A 19,431-nucleotide genomic window follows, 5' to 3' on the forward strand; every position below is an offset into this window, starting at 1 on the left:
GCAAGAGGAAACAGAAGAATAAGTCATTTTTTTTTTTGCTTATCAACCAACTTTTGCATTTCTCCACAAACCTTCAATCTTCTCATATGCAACATTCCACAGACCACTCGCCTCTGGATCCTCTCCACTACTTCCTCATCTTGAAGAAACCAAACTCAAGTGACTCTACCTGCACATTAATCCAGATTTGGATGGATTAAGGTCTTATAAAGAGGAAGGATACCTTCCTTATATCTGCGTGTTGGTGTTTTCTTCAGTAACTAAGTAATCTATGCAACATTAGCAATGTGTCCTCTAAACTTCAACTCTCTATCTAGAATTGTCTCCAAATCCCTAGTTTCATCAGTTACTTTGCATTTCTCCACATTAAACTGACACTCCTTATCTTTTGTCCATCTGAAAGCCTATTTAAATCATCCTGCAGCTCTCCATATTGCTGATTGACTATTACCATACCCAAATTTGCATCATCAGCAAACAAGAAGTGGTCCTAGCACAGAACCTTGCAGCACACCACTAGTCACCTGCTTTCTCCTAGATTCTGCTCCTTCATATACTACATTTTGGTGTCTATGTCTATCATATCCATATTACCAGTTTCATATACATTCCTATTTGTTCTAATTTGTGTAACAGAGTTCGATGTGGTATTCTGTTAAATGCCTTTGCAAAATCCAGCAATATCATTGTCCATTCCCCTAGTTTCCATAGCTGTCACTCTATTATAATAAATAGTATAATAAGGTACGATTGACCCTTCACAAAGCCATGCTGCCTCTCATAGATCATCATATTCTTATACACCCATCCTGAATTCCCTCTTTGAACATTTGCCCAACTTTTCCAGGTACTTTTACCACTACCACCACCAACAATACTAATACTTCTGAGATACTGATTGGTCTATAATTTTATGTGAGGATTCTGTTTCAGATATTAGCACTTTAACACTTAGTACTGTGATTATATTTACACATTATCAGTTATTTCATGTGGAATTTGTCTCACCCCCCCCCAAAAAAAAATATATATATAATGAGAGCTATTTAAGTCTCTTACATTTTTAACTACATATTTTAGCACATATTTAACACATTTTTCAGCTACATATTTAATTATAATCTTGAAAAAAAAACGTTATATGCTTGAATAATGTTTTTAATCTTCATGTTGCATTTTCTTAGTTGGACATATACATCAGAAAGTTCATCAAGTGGAATGGCTGTTCTGGAAGTTGATATTCCAACAGGCTACATTATACAACAGCAAAATCTGGACAGTTATGTACGTTCTCAAAAAGTACGTAATCTACGAGAGGCTCGTTACTCAGAGAGAAAACTTGTCTTCTATTTTGATTATGTAAGTATGTAACATGGAACCATTTTCAACATTAGAATGAATTCGCTTCTTCAGTGTATATTAATTGAATGATCATATATGTAACGATGAAAATTTATGTATATATATAACAATAATAATAAGAATAGAAGCCGTAAAAAAGCTGTAACAATTGCAGATTTGTGTGGGATATCTGATATTTCTCTCTAGGAGATAAGTTTGTTTATAATGCAAATTTATAGCACTTGTGAAACATAAACATTTTACACACACCCTTAAGGCAATACCATAAATCAACACTACTATTAATTATTTGTAACTAAAGATATTATTTTTGAATTCTCTTTGTCTCTCACTCACCACTCAATAATTCACTTCCTTTTCAGAAGTACAATTTTCATACAAACCCACTATTGCCTGATATGGTAAGCAACATACCAGTGAGATGAAAGTTGTGTAGAAAGAAGACTGCAGTTTTTGATGGCACAAAAATGTCAATGGAAAGTTCGATATTTTCTTCTCGCAGGTTTATATTACAGAAATATATATATATTACAGACTGGAAGTGTCTAATTATAGACCAGTTTGTGTGTCATCAGTAATTGTTAAGGTCTTGGAGAAATTAGTGAGGGACTATATACAGCATTGGGCAGATGAGGGTAATGTTATCTGTGAAAATCAACATGGATTTGTTAAGGGGTGCTCTTGCTTTAGTAATATGATTGCCATTTATAATAAACTGACAAGAGCGATTGATGAGGAAAAGGCATATACTGCCATTTTTTTGGATTTTGCAAAGCCGTTTAACAGGGTGCCACATGATAAGCTGATATTATTATTATCATTATTATTATTATTATTATCACCCCAAGACCTCATGAAGTCAAAGACTCATCTGGGTGGCCCTTTTATCACACACACACAGCTCATCATACCATGTTTTAAACACATTCAAACTCTTTGCAGACACTACATTCTCAGGCAAGGCATTCCAATCATCCACAATTCTGTAAGAAAAAAACCTGCCTCTCACTCCCCTACTCACACCCTCTTTATACAGTTTCCAGGGATGACTTCTGGTTCTCCCCTGATCTCCCACTATTCTCTGTAAAACTTCTCCAGCATTGATCCTATAACAACTTGTAGGTCTCTATCATATCTTCCTTCTTCCTCCTGTCCACCAGAGACTCTGCAAATTATATCTTCTCAATCTTTCCTCATACTCGACATTCCAGAGGGTCAGAAACTACCTTAGTCAGTCTCCTTTGGACCCTTTCCAACATCTCTTCATCCTTCTGAAAACCTATATTTAAGTTGTAGCACATGGGTTTAAATGTCGTGTTAGTCAAATGGATTCAGGATTGGCTGTCTGATAGGTATCGGAGAGTTGTGTATGGTGGGGCAATATCAACGAAGCAGAAGGTTACAAGTTGGGTTCCACAGGACTCAGTACTGGGACCTGCATTGTTCAACCTTTATATCAATGACATTGTCAATGGATTGTAATGGGATATTCAGTTGTTTGCAGATGATGTCAAGCTGGGAAGGGTTATCAGAAATAATGCAGATGTGGCAGCCCTGCAAGAGGATTTCAATAAACTAGACAGATGGGCAAATGAATGGGAGTATCGATTTAATGCAGCAAAATACAAAGTCTTGAAGTTTGGAATCCATCAATGGGAAGATGCATACTCGATTGTAGGAGCTATACTGGAGGAAGTAGAGGAAACAAGAGATCTGGGATAATAATTGATAGAGAACTGAAATTCAGAGAGCATATTGCAAAGGTGGTGATGGTAACCCAGAGGATAGCTGCAATACTGAGAAGGATGCTGACCTGCAGAGATAAAAGAGTTATCATTCTGTTGTATAAGCCCCTGATCAGACCTCACTTAGACTACTGTTCTCAAATTTGGTCCCCAGGATTTGAAGGGGATAAATTTACTGTGGAAATGGTACAGAGGCAGATAACAAAGATGTTTTCAGGACTGTACAAAGTCAGTTACAAGGATTGAATGAGGGAATATGGACTGCAGAGTTTGGTAGATAGAAGGAGAGGTGATATGATTGAGACTTTTAAACTGTTGAGAGGCAGTTACAGGGTAGACATTGGGGAGGTCTTTTGCTTGGTGGAATGGCAGGAAGGAGCGATGCAAAGGGACCATCCCTGGAAGTTACAAAAGGAAGCTGTGAGCAAGAGGATGAGGAGTGGTTTCTTTGCATGGAGGGTGGTTGAACCATAGAATGCATTGCCTGAGAGAGTGGTTAGAGCAGGAACGGTCAGTGAGTTCAAGGGGTATGATAAACTTTGTGTTTCCTAAGAATGACCTCCCACGATGAGTCTTTTGATTCCATGGAGGCCTGAATAATAATAATAATAATAAATAAATACTAAATTAGAGATTGTGTCCTTTTTGCAAATAAATATCACAATCAAACATTTTTAATAGGCCTAAATGTATAGCAAAAATTAATGCATTTTTTCTATACATTTAGGAAATGTTTACATACGTGATGAATAATAAAACAACCAAAAGTTATCCTTTGCTTTTTATTTATTTATTTAATTAAAATCAGCCAATGCTAAAAAATAATGTAAAATAATCTGATATTATTATTCCTGACACCTCCAAGGAGTCCGAAGACTCATCGCGGGAGGACACCCACAACTGTCTCAACTGATACAACTGCCTCAACCACTACACCGAACCTCTACTACGAATCATCTCCATCAACATGATCTACCGCCCACCTCCACCACCACTACAACTAGTATTCTATGTTTGTAAATTGCGTGTGTTCTGAAGGGCCGATTTGTCTGTATGCAGGATGAAAAACCCGAGTTTCCGGGAGAAAAAACCCTGCTATCTCCGTATGAGATAGGCTAACTCACCTTCGATTGAAAATCGTCCAGATAAAGATTCCTCCCGTTGCAACGATAATTGAACATAAGCCTATTCCAATCAAAGGGTGCAATGTACCGTCGTTCTTCCAATTGCGCTACAGAGGTGCTTATCACTAAATAGAAGATATCCTACACACGTGTGAAATTCGCTCTAGGCACTACACAGTCTATTGTATACTTCCTAAACTCATTCACCGTTTTCTCTCTCTCTCTCTCTCTCTCACCTTTCATTCAGGCAGCACATTTTGCTCACTCACCACTATCCACAATGCAAAAATCCTGCTTCTCACCCTTGCACAGCTTCTAGGGATAGTGTGTTATTTCTGTCCCTTCTTGGGGCTCTTCAGCAAATCTGAAGAGCCCCATTTATCTGTCTGTTAAATGCTTATCAACAACTAGTATTATTATTATTATTATCATTACAAACTCTGTGCAGGCAGCATATCTATTATACTGAATTTTAAACTTATTACACATCTAGCATTCACAACACATTTTATTTCTAACTAGATTAATGTAGGGAAGATTTTTCATGAAGTATAAGGAGATAGAGGTTGAATACAAGGCCATCCCTTGAAGCTGTATACAGAGAGTGAGCAAGGGAGTGACAAGAAGGTTCTTTGCATAGAAAGTGGTTGGAGAGTAGAATGCATGGCCTGAGAGTGTGGTGAGTATAGAAAATGTGAATGGGTTAAAGGCCTTGTGTGATAATATTTTTGCATGAAACGTGGATTTCCTATGATAGTCATTTGATTATTATTATTATTACAATATTACTTGACACTGAGTCCAAAGACTCATCAAGAGAGGGTATCTACTCTACAACTCTCTATCTCCACCACCCACTAACTACAATGAACCACAACACCAGTGCCATCTACTGTCCACCACTACCACTACTATTTTCACAGACAACCACAAATATCCAAGCCCAAGGCAGGATTTGAACTCGCAGCCTTTTGGCTGGAGAGCGGATACGCTAACCACTCAGCCAACCAGGCTGGCAATTTGATTTCATGTAGGTATGGTGATAATAATAATAATAACTTAGTTGGCTTAATTAAGGTTTTCTGAAAGTAATATAACAATAATTGCAGTAACTTAAAATGCTTTGTATGTTTATTTAAACATCTTTTCTTTCCTTCAGTTGGACACAACATCGACTTGTGTATCATTCACTATGGAAAGATGGTATCCTGTTGCCAATATGACTCGGTGGATTGCTGCAAGAGTTTATGATTATTATGCTCCTGGTAGGTATTAAAAATTATTGTTTTCATAATATATAACTTATAATTCCAGTAATTTTGCATAATTTTAGGTACACAAATTTTAGTGAGTGATACCACTAACTTTTTAGAAATTCAGAAAACCAGGTGACCAGATCTGTGCACAATAGTCAATAAGTGCCTAATCAAGGCCAATAGAACTAGAATCTCCTTACTTCTATAAGTCAGTGACCTCCACATCATTGCCAGAATTTCTTGTGTTTTCCTAAAAATTTTGACAATGCACCCTCTAAATTTTATCTCCTTATACAAAATCACCCGAAAATGTCTTATTTTCTCTGCTTCAAACAATATATCTCCACTAAGAGTAAATTCTACATCCCATTTTGTTTTAGAAATTTTAAAACCTTACATTTTGCAACATTGAACTGGTATCTCCACTCCAGTGCCTATTCACTCAGTATATTCAAATCTTCTTAAAAGGCCACAACATTTGCTCTACTCCTTATAGTTCATCCCAGCTTTCCATCATCTGCAAACAATTGAATACCCTCATTCAAGTCTTCTCCAATATCATTAATATACAGATTAAACAGCACACCACTAAGGCATACCACTAGCGGCTTTCCTCTTCTGGGATATTGCTTCCCCATACACAACTTGCTGATACTTATCAGATAGCCAAACTCCAATCCAACATGTTAGTTTAATATCGAACCCCATCTGCTATAACTTCACTATCAACTTATCATGTGGTAATTTATCAAAAGTCCTTGCAAAATCTAAATATACCACTGTGTATCCATCTCTCTCTCTTTCATCCAATGCAGCTGTCGCTTTATTATAATAAGTAAGCAGATGACAAGTAGGAAAGTCAAGTAAAAACATGACCTCCCTTTAGCAAACCTCTGCTGCTCATCAAAGATAATACCATTGGGTTGTTCTCAACCCAATTCTGGATCCTCACCATCCTTCCAACACTTTAACCACACCACATGACACACAGATTGTCCTATAATTTGATGCTTGGGTTCTGTCACCTCCTTTATGAAGTGATGCAATCTTCCCTTCCTTCCATTCCTTTGGAAGTTGATCCAGTGTAGGCTTCATATTAAACAAACAAGTTGTCTCCTAAGTTTCTCATAATCACCAGCTTTTTACTTCCACATAGCCATTCCTCTCGGAATTCTTCATATGGCTGGCCACAATCCATGTGATTACTTAAGGATCACTCTCACCAACTGAAGGAAAGCGAGAAACCCCACTCAAATTGCAGCAGTAGTAAGCTGTATTCCATGAGTGAAGAAGAGAACACAATTTGGTGTAAAGTGGATGACAAACAATATCAAACAGGAACTGCAGGTGAAAAAGAGATTATGGAACAGATTTATAAGACAGGTGATTATAATAGTCTAAGACGTCAACTTAAGGAAGTTTCATGGAGGGAGGAATTGGAAGGACGGGATATCATTAGTGCGTGGGAAATTATGAAAGAATATTTGTTAGTAGCAATGGTAAGTTGTATACCACGAGTGAACAAGAGAACACAATTTGGAGTAAAGGGGATGAAAAACAATATTTAACAGGAATTGCATGCAAAAAAGAGGCTATGGAAGAGATATAAGCAGACAGGTCAAGAGAAGATGCATGAAGAGTATAAGACACAGTCCAGAAGAGTGACTAGTATGGTAAGGAAGATGAAACTGGAATATGAGAGGAGATTGGCCCTAAGATCCAAAGAAAATCCTAAGGAATTTTTTCACAGAAATGACTGTGAAAGAATGACATTATGGGATAAAAATGGGAATAGAGTGATGGATGCAGAGGACATAGTGAAATTGTTCAATGAACACTTTATTGGAGTATTTCATCCTGGAGGAGTCAATTTGAATACTAGAGAGATAGGGCGCATTCGAGGTTTAGAGGTGCAGGAGGAGAGTGTGTTCCAAATACTGAGTACTCTGGATGTAAGTAAAGCTGTGGGACTGGATGGTATTTCATCACGAGTTTTGAGAGAATGTGCTAGGGAACTGACAGTGCCTTTAACCTAGCTTTTCAATGAAAGTCTGGCTTTGGCAAAGGTGCCCCAGGGAATGGAAGGAAGGTAAGATAGTGCCAATGCATAAAGGCGGTAGCAGACTGGAAGTGTTTAATTATAGGCCAGTTTGTGTGTCATCAGTAGTTAGTAAAATCTTGGAGAAAGTAGTGAAGGACCGTATACAGCATTGGGCAGATGAGGGTAATGTTATCTGTGAGAGTCAACATGGATTTGTGAAGGGGGCGCTCTTGTTTTAGCAATATGCTAGCCTTTTATAATAAAGTTACAAGAACATTAGATGAGGGAAAGGCGTATACTGCCATTTTCTTAGACTTAGCTAAGGCATTTGACAGGGTGCCACATGATAAGCTGATATTCAAGTTGCAGCACATGGGTCTGGATGTCAGATTGGTCAACTGGATTCAGGATTGGCTGTCCGATAGGTATCAGAGAGTTGTGTATGGTGGGGAAATTTCAAGGAAGCAGAGGGTTAAATGTGGGGTCCCACAGGGCTCAGTACTGGGACCTATATTGTTTAACCTTTATATCAATGACATTGTCAGTGGATTGCAAGGGGATATTCAGTTGTTTGCGGATGATGCAAAGCTGGAAAGGATTATTAGTAATAGTGCAGATGTGGTAGCCCTGCAAGAGGATTTGAATAAGCTAGATAGATGGGCAAATTAATGGGGGTCTCGGTTTAATGCAGCAAAATGTAAGGTCTTGAGGTTTGGGAAACCTCAATGGGACAGTGCATACTCTATGGGAGGAGTTATACTGGAGGAAGTAGGGGAGACAAGAGATCTGGGATTGATGATTGATAGAAACCTGAAATTTAAGGGACATATTGCAAAGGTGGTGAAGGTAACACAGAGAATTGCTGCAATAATGAGAAGGACGGTGACCTGCAGAGATAAAACAGTTATCATTCTGTTGTATAAGACTCTGATCAGACCACACTTAGACTATTGTTCTCAGATTTTATCACCAGGATTTGAAGGGGTTAAATTAACTGTGGAAAGGGTACAAAGATGGTTTCAGGACTGTACAATGATAGTTATGAGGATCTGCTGAGGGAATGTGGACTGCAGAGTTTGGTAGATAGAAGAAGGAGAGGTGATATGATTGAGAGACTTTTAAAGTGTTGAGAGGTGGTTACAGGGTTGACACTGGGGAGTTCTTTTGTTTGGTTGAACAGCAGAAAGGAGTGATGACAAGAGGCCAACCCTGGAAGTTTCGAAAGGAATCGGTGAGCAAGAGGGTGAGGAGTGATTTCTTTGCATGGAGGGTGGTTGAACCATGGAATGCATTGCCTGATGGAGTTGTGAGCACCAGAATGGTCAATGAGTTTAAGGAGTGGTATGATAGACTTTGTGTTTCTTAGGGGGGGGGGGACCTCTCCTCAATGAGTCTTGATAAACTTTGTGTTTCTTAGGAAGGAGTCAAAACATTTTGATTCCATGGTGGCCTGAATAATAATAATAATAAGGAGAGGGGTGGAGAGCAGATGCATGAAGAGTATAAGACACAGGCCAGAAGAGTGACTAGTATTGTAAGGAAGACGAAACTGGAATATGAGAAGAGATTGGCATTAAGATCTAAAGAAACTCCTTGGGAATTTTTTAGCTATGTGGCCAGTAGGAGGAGAAATGTAGGGCAATATCAAGGAGGCAGAAGGTTACAAGTGGGGCTACACAGGGCTCAGTACTGAGACCTGTCTTGGTTAACCTTTATGTCAATGACATTGGAAGTTTTTTTCCCCATTTGGTTAGACTATAATAAATTTAGTTTAATCCTTTATCCAAGTGTAAGCAAACAAACTTTGCGCCTGAAGCATCTTCAGGACTGAGGCAACGAAGCTCTCATTACTCCTTGTCTCAGTATCTCCCATAATGCAAAGCACATCTCCTGGCAGACATGTATAATACTATGCATTAAGGAAAGGACTACTACCCAGACTGGTTTTGACCTTTATTGAATGTTCAAGTACAGGTCAAACTCCAAAACCTCAGCGTTGTTCCCCTCAGTAACAGGCTCACCCTGCCACTGAGAAGAACTCTCAGAACCAGTTGGCTCTACACCATGGCATGCTAACCTCCCCACCAAGCAGAGCCGCTCATTTGCTTATATTTCATCCAAGGGATAACAGCAACAGCCGTGCCTCCCAACCGGTTTCGACTCCCAACCGGTTTCGACCTTTGTTGAGGTGTCTTCAGTGGGAGCCAGACCCAGAAGTGGTGATACTAAGGCAGAAGCAACGTATAAGTCATATTTACCTATGCGAGTTGCTAAAAGGTGTATCACCTTATTATTAAATTACTCTGGATTTAGAGAAAGATGTTGGAAGTTTTTTCCCCACTTGGTTAGACTATTATAAATTTAGTTTAATCCTTTATCCAAATGTAATCAAACAAACTTTCCTTGTCTCAGGATCTCCCATAATGCAAAGCACATCTCCTGGCTGACATGTATATTGCTATGCATTAAGGGAAGGGCACTACCAGACCGGTTTCGACCTTTATTGAGGTCTCGTCAGTAGGAGCCAGATCCAGAAATGGTGATACTAAGGCAAAAGCAAAACATCACTTCTCCATTGCTTCTGCCTTTTGGGTCTGGCTCCCACTGACGAGACCTCAATAAACATTGAAACCAGTCTGGGTAGTGGCCCTTCACGTAATGCATAGCATTATACATGTCTGCCAGGAGATGTGCTTTGCATTATGGGAGATACTGAGACAAGGAGTGATGAGAGCTTGGTCCACCTTTACCACAAGTTGCCTCAGTCCTGAAGATACTTCAGGTGCACAGTTTGTTTGCTTACACTTGGATAAAGGATTAAACTAAATTTATTATATTTATATCAATGACATTGTCAATGGATTGCAAGGGGATATCCAGTTGTTTGCAGATGATGTGAAGCTGGGAAGGGTTATTGGTAATAGTGCAGATGTGGCAGCCCTTCAAGAGGATTTGAATAAACTGAATAGATGGGCAAATGGATGAGGGTATCGGTTAATGCAACAAAATGTAAAGTCTTGAAGTTTGGGATACATGAATGGGAGGCTGCATACTCAATTGGAGGAGCTGTACTGGAGGAAGTAGGGGAGACAAGAAATCCGGGGTTGATGATTGATAGAAATCTGAAATTCAGGGGACATATTGCAAAGGTGGTGAAGGTAACACAGAGGATTGCTGCAATAATGAGAAGGATGCTGACCTGCAGAGATAAAAGATTTATCATTCTGTTGTATAAGACCCTGAGCAGACACACTTAGATTTGTTCTCAGATTTGGTCCCCAGGATTTGAAGATTATAAATTAAGTGTGGAAAGGGTTCAAAGACGGATAACAAAGACAGTTTCAGTACTGTACAATGTTAGTTATGAGGATCAGCTGAGAGAATGTGGACTGCAGGGCCATCCCTGGAAGTTATTAAAGGAAACTGTGAGCAAGAGGATGATTAGTGGTTTCTTTGCATGGAGGGTGGTTGAAGCATGGAATGCATTGCCTGATGGCGTGGTGAGAGCAAGAACAGTCAATGAGTTCAAGGAGCGGTATGATAGACTTTGTGTTTCCTAGGAAAGTCCTCCCACGATGAGTCTTTTGACTCCATGGAGGCCTGAATAATAATAATAAATTTTAGTATTCCCAAATACTATCTTTTCATTTCACTCTATACTGCCATAATTAAAATCACCCATAATAATCACCCTTTCCTTGTTCACTAACCAAAGTTGCTTACACATTTCTTCATCACCATGTTCCATATTGCCTGGCCTATAACAACATTTAACTAAATCTCTTCCTGCCAACCTTAACCTCATACCACACTGCCTCAAAACCCTTGTCATTATTTCCCTCTTTCGTGTCTACCTTATGTGGACATAATTCTCCTGGTATCATCAGCAGCACTAGCCTGTCCCTTCTTCTCTTGTCTGTCCTCACAAAAAAACTCTGTACCCTTCCATTTCTATTCCCTTCAGGATACTATTTTCATTCACCCATGTTTTACTTATTCCAATGATTTTGGGGCAAATAAATTCGTTGAATGAAACAATGTTATCTACCTGATTTCTGATACTCCTGGCATTTGTAAATAAACACAGCATTCACTTAGGTCTATAACCAATCCCACCGAAGCCACTTGGTTGTGATTTTTCTGTCACACCAGGCCTTGCCCAATCACTTTTATTACTACTTACTGCATATATCCACTCAGTCCAAACTATTCCACTCACATACAAATCTGTTTCATTTCTATGCTGATCATCTCTATACATACATTGACTACTACTCCCAGCATTCACTCTCTCTATGCAATGTCTTCCAGTCCATCTCTGGGCTTCTGCCATTTCCCTGTTTCTCTTGCATTCGACTTCTCTCTTCATCTCTCACATTATTACTGTTTCCATTGCCATGCACACTTCATTCTCTTAGAGTGGTATTGAAGAGATAATTCTCTTCAATACCACTCTCCTGATCTTTCACTTCCCTCTTACTTCAGATCTCTTGTTTGCATTACACACTGCACTGCTATCTAGCAACAGTTTCTCCAGTTCACTCACTCAAAAGCCATTCAATTGCAATCTGTCACATTTGAATAATTCCATTCCTCCCTCAAATATATATATATATATATATATATATATATAGTTCTCCTCACATAGTTCTACTAGCATACCATTCATGATTCTTGCTCTCTGTCTCAACTCATCATTCTCATATCTCAGCAACATGCTCACAACTTTTCCCACTATACTGGAAATTGTGTAAGAGTGTGGTTAGCAAGGGTGTGAGGACTAGATTTGATTTTTTGCTTGGAGAGTGGTGAATGAATGAAATGGGTTGCTTGAGTCATTTGCAAGTGCTTTGTCTGTTAATGTTTCAAGAAGAGGTACAAGAGATATTGTGTTGATAGGCTAGGTCTCGCATTATGAGCCTTCCATGGAAGTGACTGTGCAATAATAATAAGTTGGTGATGAAATTTTACTAGTTAATTTAATACAGAAGAAATTATTCACAGAATGAAGCAAAAGGCAATAAGTAAAAAAAAGTGATGAACAGGGAAGTAGAAGGTGATTTTTTGCTTCTTCATAACTATTGATGAGATGCTGAAGGATTTTAAGGCATGCATGAGGACAAAGTGACAGTAATGAGAATCTATCCCCCCCCCCTCCACACACACATTTCATTAATATCCATGGAGGTCTGATGATAACAACAAAATTGACTGGTCAGACCAATGTTAATTCAAACAAATTCTTTGAAATCAGGAGGAAGAATAATTGTGACAGGTTGACACTGGTGGATAGTCATGGCAGCTGAGTGACCATTAAAAAGGATATAGTGAATTATTGAATGTACACTTTATCAGTGTATATCAAACTGGTGTAAATGATACTGTGCAATATATAGAAGGGCAGCAAATATTAAGAGAATGGGAAGTGAAAGAATCAGATGTATCAGGCATTCATTGGGGTTGATGTTAATAAGGCTGTGGTAATGGAAGCTACAGAGGATGGGAATGGATAGTATAGTGGTTAGGTGGATCAAGATTGGCTCTCTAAACAATACAAGTAAGTTGTGTACAGAGGTTTAGCTAGGGGAGGGCAGAGGGGGCAGTTTGCCCCGGGCAGCACTTTGAACCTTTTTGAACTTTTGCAGTTAATTCTAAAATACAGTCTCGAGAACTCATTTCCAAATGCAGTCATACCCCGACTTACGCTACCCTGACTTACCCAAATCCAGAGTTACGCAGTTTCTTATATGTATGCATTCCCATCCCACTTCACACCTCACCACTAGTCGTATATTTCAGGCGCCGGCCGCATTCGCCAGTGTCGCACATGCTGTGAACAAGCACTGACGTGTTTCGCACGGTCTCCATTCATACACGATTTTTATAGTCTACAAACCTTGCGATTGTTTAATGTTATGTTCTTGACAAAAATTTTATCACATAAAAAATAATAATGTCATCCAAAAGAAGCAAGTCCGATTCTTCTACAGCTAGCAAGAAAAGAAAAACATTGACTTTGGAAACAAAACTCAACATTATTAAGGATTTTGAAGGCGGAATGAAAATTTGTGAGCTAGCAAAGAAGTTTGATCTACAGGAATCCACAGTAAGAACAATCATAAAAGAAAGGTTTACAGATTTTGGAGGACATAAATACTAATGAGGAATGAATTGCAGCCACAAGGCAAGGAATAAAAAAATCATTAGCTTGCTATGAAGAAATTTTGCATGACAAGAAAAAGACATTATGCCGCCAGACAAATCTATTAGATTTTTAAACCATCAACATCGAAATAACTTTCTTTTTTTTTATGTACGAAAAACTACAATTATGATTATATTTCTTAAAAAATATAGGTGTTTTTGTAAACCTTTGGTCTCAATTGTATGTTTGTATATATAAATTACATGCAAAATTATACCCCGAGTTACACGAATTCGACTTACACGCTTTTTGTTGGTCCCACCTACTGTGTAACTTCAGATTTTACTGTATTGTAATATTATTGCGAATTTTCCTCACAATTGCTGTAAGTGTTTCTAGTTGTGAAAGAAGTTTTTCTAAATAAAAGTGATTAAGAATTACCTACATCACTATGAAATAGACTTCGCTAATGTCGTCGACGATTTTGCTAACAGAAAAGCAAGAAAAATAACATTTTAGAATGTTGAAATTAAAGTTTTACTTCACAAATAAACATAGTGTTTTAATTTATTTCCCTATATGTCGTTTTGACTTTTTGTAGTATTTTTGGTGTGTATTGAGAGGGGCAGCAAAAGCTCTAGCTACACCACTGATTGTGTATGATGGAGCAGTGCCTCCAAAAAGGAACATAACCAGTGGTGTGCCCCAGGGTTTTGTTCTTAGGTACCTGCTGTTTAACACTTCTTTGTAAATGATATATCATGCAGATTAACTGGAGATCTTCGGTTGTTTTCTAGATGGTGTAAAATTGGGGAGAATTATACATTATGTAGAAAGTATTTTTAACTTGGGTATAGTTATGTTAAAGATACCAAGCAATTTTAAACCTGGTTTTACTCCATTTTTTCAAGTAAGCAAACAGACAAAATGTCAAGTTTGTGCCTGCAATTTATGCAAGACTAGCTGATCCCACAGGTAGTGCAAGACCAAGCCAACTTGTGGTAAAGGTGGAGCAAGTTCTAATCACTAATCTTAATATTTACCCTTAATGCCAAAACACATCTCCAAGAAGGGGATGTATGATGTTTTGTATTAAAGGCAAGGGGCCACTACCCAGACCGGTTTCGACCTTTATTGAGGTCTCATCAGTGGGAGCCAGGCTAGAAATACCAAGATTTATTATTATTATTATTATTATTAAACAAGACCTCATGGAGTCAAAGACTCATCTAGGAGGTCCTTTTATCTCACACACATCTCATCATACCGGGTCTTAAACACATTCAAACTCCTTGCAGACACCACACTCTCAGGCAAGGCATTCCAATCATTCACAACTCTGCATAAAAAAAACCTGCCTCTCACTCCCCTACTCACACCCTCTTTATACAGTTTCCAGGCATGACCTCTGGTTCTCCCCTGATCTCCCACTATTCTCTGTAGAACTTCTCCACCATTGATCCTATAACAACCCCTTACCAACTTGTAGGTCTCTATCATATCTCCCCTCTTCCTTCTCTCCACTAGACTCTGCAAATTACATCTTTTCAATCTTTCCTCATACTCGACATTCCAGAGGTCAGAAACTACCTTAGTCAGTCGCCTTTGGACCTTTTCCAACATCTCTTCATCCTTCTGAAAACCAGGTGACCAAATCTGGGCACAATAGTCCATGTGTGGCCTAATCAAAGCCTTATACAATGGAACAAGAATCTCCCTACTTCTACACGTCAGTGTCCTCCTCATCATTCCCAGAAGTCTTTGTGTTGTCTTCACAATTTTGGCGATGTGTCCCCTAAATTTTAGATCCTTATCCACTATCACTCCCAGATCTCTTATTTCCTCTACTTCCAACAATATATTCTCACCAAGCATAAATTCTGCATCCCATCTTTGTTTTCCAAATTTTAAAACCTTACATTTTGCAACATTGAACTCACATCCCCATTTGCTTGCCCGATCACCCAATTTATTCAAGTCTTCCTGCAAGGCCACAGCATCTTCACTACTCTTTATGGTTCGTCCCAACTTTGCATCATCTGCAAACAACTGAATATCTCCATCCAAATCTTCGCCAATATCATTAATATACAAGTTAAATAGTAATGGCCCTAAAACAGATCCCTGAGGCACTCCACTAGTGACTTTCCTTTTCCTGGATATTGCACCCCCATACACAACTTGTTGATACCTATCAGATAGCCAGTCTCCAATCCAATGCACTAATCTAATATCCAACCCCATCTTCTCTAGTTTGACTGTCAACTTATCATGAGGAACTGTATCAAAAGTTTTTGCAAAATCCAAATATATTACTGTGTATCCTTCTCCTCTGTCCAAGGAAGCAGTCACTTTATTGTAATAAGTAAGTAGATTACTAAAACACGACCTCCCTTTAGCAAATCCATGCTGTCCATCAAAGATTATACCATTGTTGTCAACCCAACTCTGGATCCTAGTTCTCACAAGCTTCTCCAACAACTTAACCACAACACCTGACACACAGATAGGCCTATAGTTTGATGCTTGAGTTCGATCACCTCCTTTATGAAGTGGCACAATCTTGCCCTCCTTCCACTCTTTAGCGACTTGACCAAGTGCAAGACTCGTATTAAAAAAATATGTCAAGGCAGGTGTCAACTCTCTGGCACATTCCTTCAGAATACGTGGTGATATATTATCAAGTCCCACAGCCTTATTTACATCTAGTTTACTCAACTCCCCAAACACCTCTTCCTCACTTACAGTCAGTCTCTCCTCCCCATCATCAACTGCTCTTAATCTCTCCAGGAAGTCACATTCACAAGATTGAAAGATCTTTATGAACTGCTCATTAAGTATCTCCACCACACATTCTGCAACAGCTGTCTTTATACCATTTCCTCCAATCAATGTCATCCTTCCATAATCATTCTTTCTTTTGCTGGCTACATATCGAAAGAACTCCCTAGGATTCTTTTTAGCTTCATTAGCTAACTGCTGTTCATACCTCTCTTTAGCTACTCTCACCAACCAAGTCACTCTCCTTGCCTGGTCTTTGTAGAACTCATGAAATTGGTTACTTCCACTTCTCTTATGCTGCCTCCACAATGCCCTTTTTCTCTGTATTGCATGCTTAATCTCTTTATTCATCCATCTCACACCTAACTTATTTAACCTTCTCACCCGTGGTATACATTTAGACATTGCATCCACTAAATATTTTTTGAAAATTCCCCAAGCTGCATTGATCTCTTTTCCTGCTAACTCCTCATTCCATGCTACACCTGCAAGCTGTCTCCTGAGCTCTTCATAATCACCCCCCTTGTAGTTCCAGATATACCCTTTTTTCACAGGGGTCCTTGCACTGCTGGCAACCACCCAAGTAATCACCTCATGGTCACTTTCACCAATTGGTGGATGATTTGATACCTCATTGATAATTACATCCTCCGATGAGATGACCAAATCCAAGACCCTTAATCCTCTTGTGCCCTCTGTTACATACTGTCTGAGGTAGTTATCCCTCAAAAACTCAAGAAACTCATTTTCTTTACTTCCAGTTGCTATCTCTTCATTCCAGTCTATATTGCCATAATTAAAATCACCCATAATGATCACCCTTTTCTTATTTGCTTGGCTTATTTGACTATACATTTCACTATCACCACCATCCACATTACCAGGTCTATAACAACATCCCACCAAGTATTTGATTCTGTTCACCTCTATCTCACACCATACTGCCTCAAAACCACTGGCCCCATTTCCCTCTTGCATCTCTACCTTGTATGGACATAACTCTTTCTCTATCATCAATAGCACTCCCCCTCCCTTTTTACCCCTTCTATCCTCACGAAACACATCATACCTTTCCATCTCTATTCCTGTCAGGATGTCATCCTCATCTAACCATGTCTCACTTATTCCGACAATCTCTGGGTGCACAGACGCAATTAGTGCAACCATTTCATCCGCCTTGTTTCTTATACTTCTAGCATTGGTATACAAACACAACAACTCATTTCTGGATCTACAGCTAGTTCCACTGATACCACTCACTCGATGTGATCTCTCCATGCTGGACTGGGGCCATTTCCCTTTCTGCTTCTTCATTTTAGAACCCTTTGCAATTCCATCTGTTTCCTTTTGATCCCTGATCATCCCATTACTTTCCTGCCTACACATTCTCTCACCTCCTCTTGGAGCATCCACCTTTCTCACGCTGTGTATCCCTGTCCACCCTGAGCCTCGCCGTTTCCCTGCTCCTCTTGCACACCCATTCTCTCATTTTCTATACTCATACCACTCACTTCCACATTCATTTCCACTCCTTCGATCTCTCCTGTCTTACACTCCTGCTCTTCCACATCACTCCCCTCTCGATCTGATTCATTCTCTCTATTCACTTCTCTACCTTCCAGCAGCAGTCTCTCCAAGCGACTCACACCATAACTACTCAAATGCAGTCCATCGCTCCCATACAGTTCACTTCGTCCCTCAAACTCATTCCACACATAAACAAACTCTACTCCCATCTCCTCACACATTTCAGCCAGAATATCATTCATAATCCTTGCTCTCCGCCTCATTTCACCACAATCATACCTAGGCAACACACTGACCACCCTTCCTGTCACACTATTCTCCTTTATCTTTTCAAGCAGTCTCCTGACATTCATTTTGACATGCTCTTTGTTCTCTCTCAAATCATTTGTACCAATTAATACAATTAACTCTTTTGCTCGTTCCCGCCTCATATTCAATGCCTCAATCACTCTACTCATTTTACCGCCTGGAAAACATACCTTGTGCATTTTATCCTCTAGCACACCTTTAATAATGGAGTCGCCATACAACACCACTCGCTCATCTTTTGTTATCTCTTTCATGCCATCATGATTTATTTTAATAGTTTTGACCTGAATTCTCTTAATTTCATTCCGCATCCATTTCATTCCTTGCTTCATCCAATCCAATTCACCTTCTGAACCTCGCGACACATTCACTCTATCATTAAATCTTTCTAACTTTCTAACTCTCGACCCCCTCTTCTCACTTTCCCTCTCATTCATCCTTCTTTGTTTCCGTACTTTCGGTCCAACATACGTCCAACTTTCACTATCATTCTTCTCACTCTCACATATCTTTCTTTGTTTCCGTACTTTCGGACTAACATGCGTCCAACTTTCGCTATCATTCTTCTCACTTTTACTGTCATTCATCTTTCTTTGGTTCAGTACTTTCGTTCCAACATGCGTCCAACTTTCGCCATCAGTTATTCTTTTTTCGCTATCATTCATTCTTTCGATTTTTTTTACTTGCGATTTCTGCACCACGCCATTTCTACTTTCATTCTCAATTTCGTTTCTTTCCGCCTTACTTTCGTCCCTTTTAACATCCGTTACGGTTGTCAAATCGCTCTTTTTCTTTTTTCCTGATTTTTTAACATTTTTTCGCCTGTCTTTCCCGCCATCCGTCTCTTTCAAACGTGCACTCGCGACACTATCGGTACTAGCACTTTCTGTCATCAACTTCATATTCGCATTCATCAATTCCTCGTTCAGGTCACATTTCGCACACACCCTTCTTCCATCCGCACTAAACATCCACAAATCATTTATGTAGTCGAAGGAATACATATAACAGACCTCACACTTAACGAACCGACTGAAATCCAAATTAAAATCATGGAATGACAATGCCGCCGCCATTTTTTTTTTTTTCTCTGCAGGTTACTAGGTCTAATATTAACGTTTTCGTATTTAGTTTAAGCAAG

At 39.1% G+C, this 19,431-nt stretch overlaps 1 protein-coding gene across 5 annotated transcripts in view; it reads left to right on the forward strand.

Moving 5' to 3' along the window:
* LOC150103595 (CD109 antigen-like) overlaps positions 1-19,431 on the forward strand; it is a 716,838-nt gene that overhangs the window by 686,502 nt on the left and 10,905 nt on the right. For all 5 annotated transcript variants that reach the window (XM_090397638.1, XM_090397642.1, XM_090397639.1 and 2 more), the window contains 2 exons: positions 1,185-1,359; positions 5,391-5,496. In XM_090397638.1, the coding sequence (XP_090253764.1) occupies positions 1,185-1,359; positions 5,391-5,496 (281 nt within the window). The remainder of the gene's footprint in view (positions 1-1,184; positions 1,360-5,390; positions 5,497-19,431) is intronic.

Source organism: Typopeltis vanoorti, chromosome 9 (genome assembly GCF_054136105.1).
Source record: "Typopeltis vanoorti isolate ZY-2024b chromosome 9, IOZ_Tvanoo_1.0, whole genome shotgun sequence".
Taxonomy (NCBI): Eukaryota; Metazoa; Arthropoda; class Arachnida; order Uropygi; family Thelyphonidae; genus Typopeltis; species Typopeltis vanoorti.